This window comes from Schistocerca cancellata, chromosome 2 (genome assembly GCF_023864275.1).
Source record: "Schistocerca cancellata isolate TAMUIC-IGC-003103 chromosome 2, iqSchCanc2.1, whole genome shotgun sequence".
Classification (NCBI taxonomy): Eukaryota; Metazoa; Arthropoda; class Insecta; order Orthoptera; family Acrididae; genus Schistocerca; species Schistocerca cancellata.
The window spans coordinates 1,129,188,542-1,129,202,983 of record NC_064627.1 but is presented as its reverse complement, the minus strand read 5'-3'; the positions used below and the strand labels follow the sequence as shown (position 1 = coordinate 1,129,202,983).

Sequence of the window (14,442 nt, the reverse complement as noted above, 5' to 3'; positions counted from 1 at the left end):
TCATATACAAAAACAAGACCACTTTCAGCAACATATAAACCAATAAAATATACCGTAATGATATTAACAGTAGAATATGGGCAATTAGTCCGGCTCCGTAGCGTAGCGCTAGCGTATCCGCTTATCACGTAATGGGCCCGGGTTCAATTCCCGGCAGGGGACTGGGTGTTGTGTGTCCTTCACCATCATTGACTCGAAGTCGCCGAAGTGGCGTCAGCCAAAAAGGACTTGCAATACGGCGGCTGATCTCCCCGCATGGGGCCTCCCGGCCAACAATGCCAGATGCTCATTTCATTTTTTCATGGGCAGTTAGTACAATTACAAGAAAGGGATAGGAGGAGGGGGGAGGATGATGGGATAGGAGAAGAACAGAGGGGAAATAAAGGGGGGAGGGGAGGAGGGGAAACAGGAAGAGGAAAAATAAAAGTGTTAAGGAAAGGAACGTGGATAACGAAGATGGGACGAAAAGGTTAAAAAAGAAACGTGTATGAGCCATTTATGTTGTGTAATCATATTTTGTTTATTGCTTGGTTGTAAGAATGTGGATTACTATGGAAACAACATATCCAGAAATAAAAGAATCAGGGCCCGATGAAGGCGCCACCTCCTGTAGTTCTCCCAGTGGCTTCTAACTTGGCCTGTGTCATTCATTAACGAACTTCAGTAATGTTCACTTGGGTCCGGACGTATATGTATCGGCATTGTTTAATGTTGTTTTGGACGTACCTTCAACTTTGCAAACCTTGGCGATATGCAGTCTATTTATACTTTGCACTCATACTTAACGCAAACAGATGTGTTGATACATTGTAATTTTGACTTCTTCTACATAGCTTGGGTCGAAAATTGGTATTAACCCTAAAATGGTCACTTATGGATTAAACTTCCGTTTTATTTCCTACTGTCGTTGTTGTTTTCCAACGTAAGCGACTAAGACATGCCTTCACTATTTACTGTTGGGGCGCCACAGAAATGCCGAGTCGAACTATGGCGTGCAAGGCTTACCAGTACTGTCGGATGGATTACACCAAGCAAAAGGCTACCACCCGGCTACACAGAGAAATTGAGTACATGGAGATCCCTCGGGTGTCACGAAATGTAAGAGCAATTTGACTAAATGGGGTTTCCTACTGGAGCCGCCACTCCGTGAGCGTGGAGCAACGCAGACGACCCTCCACGTGCTCCAGTGTACCCAATGTCCAGCAACTTGCACAACAGAAGACCTGCTACATGCAACGCCAAATGGAACAGAGGTCGCTAACTTCTAGGCGGCAAAACTGTAAATAACTGCCTTGCAAATATACAGGGTGTTATAAAAAGGTACGGCCAAATTTTCAGGAAACATTCCTCACACACAAATAAAGAAAAGGTGTTATGTGGACATGTGTCCAGAAACGCCTAATTTCCATGTTAGAGCTCATTTTAGTTTCGTCAGTATGTACTGTACTTCCTCGATTCACCGCCAGTTGGCCCAATTGAAGGAAGGTAATGTTGACTTCGGTGCTTGTGTTGACATGCGACTCATTGCTCTACAGTATTAGCATCAAGCACATCAGTACGTAGCATCAACAGGTTAGTGTTCATCACGAACGTGGTTTTGCAGTCAGTCCAATGTTTACAAATGCGGATTTGGCAGATGCCCATTTGATGTATGGAATAGCACGGGGCAATAGCCGTGACGCGGTACGTTTGTATCGAGACAGATTTCCAGAACGAAGGTGTCCCGACAGGAAGACGTTCGAAACAATTGATCGGCGTCTTAGGGAGCACGAAACATTCCAGCCTATGACTCGCGACTGGGGAAGACCTAAAACGACGAGGACACCTGCAATGGACGAGGCAATTCTTCGTGCAGTTGACCATAACCCTAATGTCAGCGTCAGAGAAGTTGCTGCTGTACAAGGTAACGTTGACTACGTCACTGTATGGAGAGTGCTACGGGAGAACCAGTTGTTTCCGTACCATGTACAGTGTGTGCAGGCACTATCAGCAGCTGATTGGCCGCCACGGGTACACTTCTGCGAATGGTTCATCCAACAATGTGTCAATCCTCATTTCAGTGCAGATGTTCTCTTTACGGATGAGGCTTCATTCCAACGTGATCAAATTGTAAATTTTCACAATCAACATGTGTCGGCTGACGAGGATCCGCACGCAATTGTGCAATCACGTCATCAACACAGATTTTCTGTGAACGTTTGGACAGGCATTGTTGGTGATGTCTTGATTGGGCCCCATGTTCTTCCACGTACGCTCAATGGAGCACGTTATCATGATATCATACGGGATACTCTACGTGTGCTGCTTGAACATGTGCCTTTACAAGTACGACACAACATGTGGTTCATGCACGATGGAGCTCCTGCACATTTCAGTCGAAGTGTTTGTACGCTTCCCAACAACAGATTCGGTGACCGACGGATTGGTAAAGGCGGACCAATTCCATGGCCTCCACGCTCTCCTGACCTCAACCTTCTTTACTTTTATTTATGGGGGCATTTGAAAGTTCTTGTCTACGCAACCCCGCTACCAAATGTAGAGACTCTTCGTGCTCGTATTGTGGACGGCTGTGATAACAATACGCCATTCTCCACGGCTGCATCAGCGCATCAGGGATTCCATGCGAGGGAGGGTGGATGCATGTATCCTCGCTAACGGAGGACATTTTGAACATTTTCTGTGGCAAAGTGTTTGAAGTCACGCTGGTACGTTCTGTTGCTGTGTGTTTCCATTCCATCATTAATGTGATCTGAAGAGAAGTAATAAAATGAGCTCTAACATGGAAAGTAAGCGTTTCCGGACACATGTCCACATAACATATTTTCTTTCTTTGTGTGTGAGGAATGTTTCCTGTAAGTTTTGCCGTACCTTTTTGTAACACCCTGTATATATACACGCGACATGTAAGTATTGCACATCACTTTATACAGGGTGTTTCAAAAATGACCGGTATATTTGAAACGGCAATAAAAACTAAACGAGCAGCGATAGAAATACACCGTTTGTTGCAATATGCTTGGGACAACAGTACATTTTCAGGCAGACAAACTTTCGAAATTACAGTAGTTACAATTTTCAACAACAGATGGCGCTGCGGTCTGGGAAACTCTATAGTACGATATTTTACACATATCCACCATGCGTAGCAATAATATGACGTAGTCTCTGAATGAAATTACCCGAAACCTTTGACAACGTGTCTGGCGGAATGGCTTCACATGCAGATGAGATGTACTGCTTCAGCTGTTCAATTGTTTCTGGATTCTGGCGGTACACCTTGTCTTTCAAGTGTTCCCACAGAAAGAAGTCACAGGGGTTCATGTCTGGCGAATAGGGAGGCCAATCCACGCCGCCTCCTGTATGTTTCGGATAGCCCAAAGCAATCACACGATCATCGAAATATTCATTCAGGAAATTAAAGACGTCGGCCGTGCGATGTGACCGGGCACCATCTTGCATAAACCACGAGGTGTTCGCAGTGTCGTCTAAGGCAGTTTGTACCGCCACAAATTCACGAAGAATGTCCAGATAGCGAGATGCAGTAATCGTTTCGGATCTGAAAAATGGGCCAATGATTCCTTTGGAAGAAATGGCGGCCCAGACCAGTACTTTTTGAGGATGCAGGGACTATGGGACTGCAACATGGGGCTTTTCGGTTCCCCATATGCGCCAGTTCTGTTTATTGACGAAGCCGTCCAGGTAAAAATAAGCTTCGTCAGTAAACCAAATGCTGCCCACATGCATATCGCCGTCATCAATCCTGTGCACTATATCGTTAGCGAATGTCTCTCGTGCAGCAATGGTAGCGGCGCTGAGGGGTTGCCGCGTTTGAATTTTGTACGGATAGAGGTGTAAACTCTGGCGCATGAGACGATACGTGGACGTTGGCGTCATTTGGACCGCAGCTGCAACACGGAAAACGGAAACCCGAGGCCGCTGTCGGATCACCTGCTGCACTAGATGCGCGTTGCCCTCTGTGGTTGCCGTACGCAGTCGCCCTACCTTTCCAGCACGTTCATCCGTCACGTTCCCAGTCTGTTGAAAATTTTCAAACACATCCTTTATTGTATCGCTTTTCGGTCCTTTGGTTACATTAAACCTGCGTTGAAAACTTCGTCTTGTTGCAACAACATTGTGTTCTAGGCGGTGGAATTCCAACACCAGAAAAATCCATTGTTCTAAGGAATAAACCATGTTGTCTACAGCACACTTGCACGTTGTGAACAGCACACGCTTACAGCAGAAAGACGACGTACAGAATGGTGCACCCACAGACTGCGTTGTCTTCTATATCTTTCACATCACTTGCAGCGCCATCTGTTGTTGAAAATTGTAACTACTGTAATTTCGAAAGTTTGTCCGCCTGAAAATGTACTGTTGTCCCGAGCATATTGCAACAAACGGTGTATTTCTATCGCTGCTCGTTTAGTTTTTATTGCCGTTTGAAATATACCGGTCATTTTTGAAACACCCTGTACATCGTAAACGCTTCTGACACGAATAAATAGATAGCGAATAAGAGTTGCTGCTCCGTGACATCCCACCTGCTGGAAGTATGCAGAAAGGTAAAAAAACTGACCTTTAAATGCTCCACCCTTTCCTCTACCCCCATGATCACACCGCACCGGTCAGAATATTCAGTATGTTGTTCATGACGCGCCTTCCTATCACTGCACAACAGGTTGAGACAGCAAGAATTTTTTCTTCTAACTTTCGTTTGTTGAGCGGTCTACTATGGGAAAGCGTTGGAACAGCTTCACCTGCAGATTTCAAAGCACCCGTATTCGTGAAAGTAAATAACACCAATAATGGTTCAAATGGCTCTGAGCACAATGGGACTTAACATCTGTGGTCATCAGTCCCCTAGAACTTAGAACTACTTAAACCTAACTAACCTAAGGACATCACACACATCCATGCCCGAGGCAGGATTCGAACCTGCGACCGTAGCAGTCGCGCGCCTTCGGACTGAGCGCCTAAAACCGCTAGACCACCGCGGCCGGCACACCAATAATGCTTCAGAAAGAAACATATAAGCTAGCAATTATCTCACGCCTTATCCATGTATAGAAGAAGAGAAGATTTTTGTTCCATTATTTTCAAAGCATTGGAGCAGCTTCACCTGCAGATTTCAAAGCACCCGTATTCGTGAAAGCAAATAACACCAATAATGGTTCAAATGGGTCTGAGCACTATGGGACTTAACATCTATGGTCATCAGTCCCGTAGAACTAAGAACTACTTAAACCTAACTAACCTAAGGACATCACACACATCCATGCCCGAGTCAGGATTTGAACCTGCGACCGTAGCAGTCGCGCGGCTCCGGACTGAGCGCCTAAAACCGCTAGACCACCGCGGCCGGCACACCAATAGTGCTTCAGAGAGAAACATATAAGCTAGCAATTATCTCACGCCATATCCATGTATAGAATAAGAGAAGATTTTTCTTCCACTATTTTCTTTTCCAGGGGTTTCCAAGTAATGTGTACAAGCTTGCATCATATGTTTTCTCGTTTGCTGCAATTTATGCTAGAGATGGAAGGTGGCCTTGCAGGGTACGAATTTTCCCGCAGTGCAATTTAAATAAAATAAATGTCTCTCGCTTATGCAGCGCGTGTCAGTGACGCAGCATGCAAATGTGTAAAAAATGGAGTGGCCTCATACGGCTCGCCCGTCTTTCTGTCTGTCGGCAGGAGCAACGTGTTCGCCACGGTGAAGCTGCGGAAAACCAAGACGAACGACCGCTCGGCCCCGCTCATCCTGTAGGCGGCGCACACGACCACACACCTGCCCTGTTTCTCTTCCTGCCAGCCGCAGAACCGCGGGGCTGTCCCGCGCTGCATAGCTTCGCTGTTTTCTCCGAGTCCGACCAGCTATTACGTAGAATGCGCTAGAACGAGTCCCTCTGTTCCCGTCTGGCTGTACGTGACACCGGCGGGGTGAGGCGGAGGGTTCAGAGGGAAATATTTTTAAATTAGATTCCTACAACACACAGGCGACGAAGAACCGTGAAGAAAAAGGGTGCAGAGGGAATAGAAACCATTTAGGGTTAAATACATTGTAAGTGGCTGGAAGTGTTCCAGTTTACAGCTAAGGAAAACTGTTGAATTGTAAATTAGCTGTAAATAAATATCCTAATAAAAGTTTATCTCATATATAAACACTCTTGTAGCAGCAGCACTGACCAACCAATTCAGATAAAGAACTCAGCCAGTTCTCTTACCAGGAATGTACTTGGGCTCGAACAAACAGATGTGTATAAACGTTTGGCTACAGGACCATTATGTACCTCTGAATGTGCTGGTGGGTGTCGTTTTTCTGCAAAACTCTGCAGTCATGCTCTAGATATCACTGTAGATGTAACTGTAGACGCCATACGCAATGCTGCAGTCTTAACTATAAATGTAAATGCGGAATGTCAGTCTAATGCTCCGAGCAATACGAATGACTGCAAAACGCACAGTGAAGAAATGCAAGTTGATCGCATGGCGTATTTGCACATTCTATCATATCAGTGTTAAACGCCACGTCAATGACACTTTTGAAGTTTTTCACTGGTTCACCAATATCGTAGCCAGCGTTCTGCCACGCGTAACGAACCATTGGTCTGCATACTCCCGCAGATAACTGATTGTAAATGACAGAATACATATTCATGATAAAAAATCTGTCGTGCAATTTCGGCTGCATATTACTGGAACGTAGTTTAATGAAGTCTGTTATTCCCTTGGCATACATTTTATATTGCCTGAAGAAATACACATCCAGAGGTTGTGCATATTTTGTAGTTTTAGGCGGAATGATTTTTAAACCTACGTGTTTTCCGCCAGACGCTTCCAGTAGTACTCGTTCATCCTTATGTCCAGACCAATCGCAATTGATTACCAATCGTCGAGCCATCTGACGCTTCAATACACAAATAATGCCACAAAACACAACTTCAGAGGCACCCTACTGGTCCCCGCTGGCGTAGCGGCAGGTCAGTGTGCAATGCGGCACGGCATACGCAGAGGCCTCTAACGGACGACTGCAGAGTTTTGCAGATGCGGGAGTATCACTAGTGCAATAAGACACCTTTACATTATTTCTCACACGATTTTGGTGTATTTGTGTTTGTTCGAGCCCAAGGACTTTCCCGGTTAGTCCTCTGCGAAAAGCATTGTTCCGAATGCGAAAATTACGCCCCTTTGAAGAAAAATGGAACTTAGGCACTAATTTAATTTAAGAACATGTCATTCATATACCTTGAGACGGTACAGATATGTAGGCTACACGTGAATTTCAGAATTGTTACGTGTTTCTTGCCGATCAAAGAAACTTCTGAAACATCGATTGCCGAGGGAGGTCTTTTTGTAACCAACGGAAAAAAGTACTTCATTGAGCTGAATGGTTTAAAACATATGATGAGCTTGAAGTTCCGGAAGACTAAAAAGTTCACCCGATTTTTGAAAACTCTCACAAGATACAGAAAGGACGCCTATACAACTAATGATTTTTTAAAAATTATGTGGATAATAATTGGCGCCATGTCCTAGGAAGCATAATTTCCATCTCTATAATAAATACACTAATACTGCCTGCATCATAACTTTTTATTTCCAACTACCGGTTACAATCTCCACTGCAGATCATCTTCAGTTGGAGGATGGAACAGGAGGGAAAAAAAAATACCATCCCAACAGGTCTCGAAGGCCCAACAGTACCGACCGGCTGCCGTGTAATACTCAGCCCTTAGGTAACACTGAAACTAGACACGGAGGGGCACGTCGCCACCACACCACTCTACCATTACCGCCACTTCTCAATCAACTGGCCTCTGAATTGGCCTCACAAGGACTGTTTTCACCCAGCAGCTTGCCAACAGCTCTCGGCAGACCCGGTTGGTAACCCATCGAAGTGCCAGCCAAGTTCGACAGCGCTTAACTTCGGTGATCTGACGGGAACCGGTGTTATTACAGCAGCAACGCCGTTGACTAGGAAATAAGCAACAACAATAAAAAGTTACATAAGTGTGATATTACATACAATACTCTCAAAGACTGAATAAGTAACAGAAAGTACTACGACTCACACAAACCTCGCAGTGCCAAGTGCAGTTGTCAAATAGCTGCGCAAAAGTAACGTAAAAAACATGGATGTAGTGGTAAGAAAGCGTTTTCGTACTGTCACTTGTGTAATCCTTAGAAGAGAGTTTTAAAACAGCGCAAAAGAGATTCCTCGATCGTAAAGCAAAATAACTGGTAAAAATTAAGGATTGAAAGACACTTTAATGGAATACATTTCAGTGTGTATGATTTGTTACACTCACACACATACATAGACGCACACACACACACACACACACACACACACACACACACACACACACACACACACGCACAGACACAAATGTAATCAATGTAATTCAGGACGCAGCATGTCATTCTCAATGGAGAGAAGTCTTCCGAAGTAAGAGTGATTTCAGGTGTGCCGCAGGGGAGTGTCATAGTACCGTTGCTAATCACAATATACATAAATGACCTGGTGGATGACATCGGAAATTCACTGAGGCTTTTGCAGATGATGCTGTGGTGTATCGAGAGGTTGTAACAATGGAAAATTGCACTGAAATGCAGGAGGATCGGCAGCGAATTGACGCATGGTGCAGGGAATGGCAACTGAATCTCAATGTAGACAAGTGTAATGTGCTGCGAATACACAGAAAGATAGATCCTTTATCATTTAGCTACAAAATAGCAGGTCAACAACTGGAAGCAGTTAATACCATAAATTATCTGGGAGTACGCATTAGCAGTGATTTAAAATGGAATGATCATATAATGTTGATCGCCGGTAGGGCAGATGCCAGACTGAGATTCATTGGAAGAATCCTAAGGAAATGCAATCCGAAAACAAAGGAAGTAGGTTACAGTACGCTTGTTCGCCCACTGCTTGAATACTGCTCAGCAGTGTGGGATCCGTACCAGATAGGGTTGATAGAAGATATAGAGAAGATCCAACGGAGAGCAGCGCGCTTCGTTACAGGATCATTTAGTAATCGCAAAAGCGTTACGGAGATGATAGATGAACTCCAGTGGAAGACTCTGCAGGAGAGACGCTCAGTAGCTCGGTACGGGCTTTTGTCAAAGTTTCGAGAACATACCTTCACCGAAGAGTCAAGCAGTATATTGCTCCCTCCTACGTATATCTCGCGAAGAGACCATGAGGATAAAATCAGAGAGATTAGAGCCCACACAGAGGCGTACCGACAATCCTTCTTTCCACGAACAATACGAGACTGGAATAGAAGGGAGAACCGATAGAGGTACTCAAGATACTTTCCGCCACACACCGTCAGGTGGCTTGCGGAGTATGGGAAAAAAACCTCAAAGTGTATTGCACACTGTATATTTACGTTATTATTTGTATATTACAAAAGACAGAGCCAAGTTAACAAACACATGTCATTTGGAAGGCTTGAATAATGCATGTGTTAAAATAAAATTTGCTTTTATTTTAATAAGTAGATAATAAAATACATTTTGGATCCTCGGAGTAAAGACTCACAGTAGCAGCACAATACACAGTGAGCCAGTGAACCTTATGCGCTCCATCCATGCGAGTTGCTTCTGCATCGTACTGTAAGTGGCATTGCGTATCATACCGCATCTCCTTGGTGAGAACCGCGCCTTAGGTACCGTCTGTAGTTCACGGACCATACATAGTACAATTTTATCACAAATTTCAAACTTGCATGGGTGGGGCTTCGTCAGAATAGGTGTCTGCGGAAAAATAGAGTTGAAATGATTGATTTAGATATTGATGTACTAATTAGCTAATATCTTAGATTGTCTATAGATGAGACGCTATTGTCTTTGAGACTGTGGACTCTGACGACAGAACCTACCAACTGGGTAACGATATTGTGAATTAAAAAAAGATGACATAGACAAAGTTTTTAGTATTTAAAATTCATAGAATGGTTAGGAATATACCACCTACTTCCAGTAAAAAGTAAATTATGGCTAAAGTGAACCATTCCCGTGGGTGTTTACTTGAATCCACTAGTCTGTCAACAATTTCATGAGGAAATAATGGAAGACAAGAAAATTATAACTTGGTTTGCACTTCCTTACTGTTAAATTTCTTGTGTGGCGTCGAATATACCCGACAGTAAACATTACGTCTGTGGCAGCAGTATAGGCAGAATACACAGAATGGCAGACATTACCTTTCACTAGCGTTCAGCAATGTTGCGTCATGTGCTATAGAACGTAGACAAGACGGCCTGAATATTGTTTCTGAGTATAGCGACAGCAAGTCTGATGAAGAATCACGCAGACAGCTCTGTGGAGCACGATGGAGATCAACGGCGTCACGGAGCTGAGCGTTCTGGAAGGATACGCCAGCCGTACCAGGCGGATAAATAACGCCGCATAACCTCAGCCAGCACAGTCCATCAGGTGTACCTACTCCAGTGTGATGACTACGCCGCCTTCCATGTTGCGGCCAATCAGTCCTCCATTAATGTCGACAATCCCTCCAGCATCATCTCAACAATCCGCTCGTGGCGTATCTGTTGCAACAATCAACCCTGCAAAATACAGGCAATTACCAGCGTACATCCTATGCTCCTATCGGACCACAAAGAAAATGTTAAAATGTTCCTGTTAGAAGACTCTGACTGTAAAGTGTGGTACCAGCTGCCTCTTTCCACCTTCCTCGGCACCTTTAAAAAATTTCTCAAAAGTTTTGGTATGCGTACGTTGTTGCTGTTGTGGTCATCACTCCGAAGATGGGTTTGATGTAGCTCTCCATGATGCTCCATCCTTTGCGATCCTCTTCATCTCCGAATAATTACTGCAATCTACATCCTTCTGAATCTGCTTACGGTAATCATTTCTCGGTCTCCCTTATGATTTTCACCCCCCACACATCCCTCCAGTACTGAATTATGGTCACTTGATGTCTCAGAATGTGTCCTATCAACCAATCCCTTCTTTTTGTAAAGTTGCGCCACAAACTTCTTGTCTCCCCTGTTGTATTCATTACTTCCTCGTTAGTTACGTGGTCTACCCATCTAATCTTCAACATTCTTCTGTAGCACTACATTTCGAAAGCTTCCATTCTCTTTTTATCTAAAGTGTATATCATTCATGTTTCACTTCTGTACATGGCTACACTCCAAAATACACCCTCAGAAAATCTATATTCGGTGATAACAAATTTCTCTTAGTCAGAATTTCTATTGCCAGTCTACATTTTATATCATCTCTACTTCGGCCATCATCAGTTATATTGCTGCCCGAGTGGCAAAAGTCAACTACTACCTTAAACTTTTGTTCTTTGGGGACCGCAGTGCAAAATATGTCTCTTAATGACATGATTATTTATGAATAATGTCCAGCTACACTGCTATGTAAGGTTTTATATTTTATCTCATTGACAATGATCTCATTTCGGCAAATTGCCATCGTCAGGTGCTCTGTAAGTACATAGATAAGCGATGGTCTTAATGTAATGGTTTCGTAATTATGATCTGAAAATTTATAATATATCATTAGGTGTTTTACCTTACACGTAACATCGTTGCTGTGATGTTCTGTCTGTTTTGGAATTATTACATTCTCCCAGGTGTAGAGTGGAGACGTATATCAGATGTTACTTGTTTTCCAAATATGCTACTTTTCTGACAGTTGGCTGACAATGGGTCAGCGATGTTACATGTTTATATAGTTACCATTATCAATAAGTGATGTGTGAAATTCAGTTGTTTATTATTATTTTTTTCATATAGGTTTGTTTCTAATTATGATTTTGCCTAAAGTTAGTATTAGTTTTATTTCACGTTTTTAGTTTTTCGTAATATTTGTTGTTGCCTATGATTTATGTTGGTGTTCTGTCTCTGTTTTACATTACTCATGTTATCGCTGTTACTATTGATATGTGTTGTTTAGAGTCACTGATATTATTATTTACCCGTTTCCCGATTTATAATGTGTAGAAAGTTTTCTATATACTTTTTTATGCTTTTGGTCGGTTTGTTCGTTCAGTACATTTGTTGGGTTGCTTTATACATGTGAATATATCTCTATTTCCTCAAGGATGTCCAACAATGTTCCCTTTTGCGTACTACGGGGGATTTCTAGTGCTTCATTTATGGGTTTTACATAGTCTATCTCTGCCTGTAAATGTTGAAAAAATGTAGATGGGTTATTTTCACTTTCTCTGGTGTGCTCTTTATATCTAATTTTGAAGTTTCTACCAGTTTGTCCTATGTAGAATTTTTGACATGTGTTACACGAAATTTTGTAAACGCCTTTATTATTGTGTATGGGAATTTTCGAGATGCCTCTGTGAATTTTGTGTTTGAGGCTGTGTGTGTTTTGAAATGCAAATGCGATGTCGGTTTTGTTGAATGATTTGTTAATTTTATTCGAGATGTTTTATAGATAGGTCGTGGTTAAGTATTTTGTTTCCTTCTTTTTCGTTGTATGTATGGTTAGTGTTATTTCTTTATGTATATTGTGCCTTTCAGGTTGTGTTTATTAGGGTCATAATCGTTTTGCTGGGGTATGTATTCTAAGATTTTTATTTCCCTATGAATTGCTTCGTCTTCCAGTTGCAAGTTTATTAATCTGTTCAGCACTGTGTGAACGAATGCGAGTTTGTGGGCTTTTGGATGACGTGAGTGTGCATTGATAATACAGTCTGTTGTAGTAGGCTTTCCATAAATTTGGAAGCAATGTTTATGTTAGTGTTCTTAATAGTTAGGTCGAGGAAGTTAATTGTTTTGTTAGTTTCGTGTTCTATGGCGAATTCACTTTATAAATCGGGAAAACGGGTAAATAATAATATCAGTGACTCTAAACAACACATATCCATAGTAACAATGATAATATGAGTAGTGTAAAATAGAGACAGAAGACCAATATAAATCATAGACAACAACAATTATTACGAAAACGCCCGGAGGCCTGAGTGGAGGACCATTTTACCTCCGGAATATTTTACCCAAGCGGATGTCATCGTCATTTGACCACACAGTATTATGCCCTTGGGAAAAATTACAGCTGTAGTTTCCCCTTACTTTCAGCCTTTCGCAGTACCTGCACAGCAACGCCGTTTTGGTAGATATTACAAGGCCAGATTAGACAATCATCCAGACTGTTACCCCTGCAATTAATGAAAAGGCTGCTGCCTCTCTTCAGGAACCACACAGTTCTCTGGCCTCTCAACAGATACCTCTCCGTTGTGGCAAGGATATCAGTATCGCTGAGACACGTAAGAAGACCTTCGATTTCAAGGTGCATGGTTCACGGCGGCGCGGCGTGGGCGGAGGTGCAGGAAAAATCATTCGAACATATTCGTGTGTATTTTCTAAGATGCATCTCACCTCTAACTCCCACAATCCCCTCTAAAAGTAACTCACTGGCACCCTAGTCCATTGTTGTAAGTCGCTCATACCTATTTACTCCCAGTTGCCCCTTCTCCCACACTCAGTCCGCCCAACTCATTTTCATTAGTGTGTCTCTGGCATTGTTTCCAGTCCCAGTCGTCTTGTCCTACTCTACGGTCTTCTTTCAGTTAAAGGACCGGTGGCACAGTACTACTCACGACCACTCACCTAAGTACTTGAGTATGTGCTACAGCCCGTCACGCAGCAACAAATTACGGCTGACCCGGCCATTTTAACGCATAAGTTCCACTCGGGTTTCTTTCCTTACAAATTTGTAGTACGTCAACTTCTGGCGAAAAGGTGGATTAAATGGGCTACAGAACGAGGTCAAGTCTTGCGCACTGATGAGCGTTATATTCCGTACACACTGAGGTGAATTACGACCAGTTATATTCTTGTACTTCATTATGACATGATTGAACCTCAAACTAATGCAGTTAACACATTTATCTGAAGTTCCTCTATCAATTAATGGCTGCATTTTAGCATTATTTGACTGTTCATTTCCCGGCGAAAAAATTCGCGTGTTTTATCTTTACTGTGTAACTGTCGAGGTTAATCGGAATATTAATATACCATTTTCTTACGTCACGGCATATTCTATTAATACAACAGTATAATGATTTTTAATTTCAATTTAAAGTACTTAATTAAATCGTAAGCGAAAGAGCTACAGTTACAAGACATGTACAAAGTATTTTTCAGTATCAAGTATTGTCTTTTCTGTGATAATATCGCTTGTTAATGATACAGTGCACTCATTCATATTGAAGAATAAGAGAGAACGCAAGCACTGGAACTTACTGTTACTATTTCAGCTCAGTTCACCAATACAAAATAATCTCATGATCCACACATCCAACATGTGCCGAGTCTGTATACACAGCACCCAGTCTTCTTCGAAAGGCTGAAAAAACATTATACACTTCTCAGTCTCTTCTGTTGGCCCATTATTTCAAGTGAAGTCCAGTTTTCGTCCACACTTTCCCGTTTTTTTCTAC

At 42.7% G+C, this 14,442-nt stretch overlaps 1 protein-coding gene across 1 annotated transcript in view; it reads left to right on the top strand.

Annotated features, from left to right (window-relative positions):
• The window catches only part of LOC126161269 (brain-specific angiogenesis inhibitor 1-associated protein 2), a 667,893-nt gene extending 662,062 nt beyond the window's left edge, over positions 1–5,831 (top strand). The window contains exon 13 of the mRNA XM_049917008.1: positions 5,697–5,831. Within this exon, the coding sequence (XP_049772965.1) occupies positions 5,697–5,769 (73 nt within the window). The 3' untranslated portion in view covers positions 5,770–5,831. The remainder of the gene's footprint in view (positions 1–5,696) is intronic.
• Positions 5,832–14,442: the final 8,611 nt, after the last annotated feature.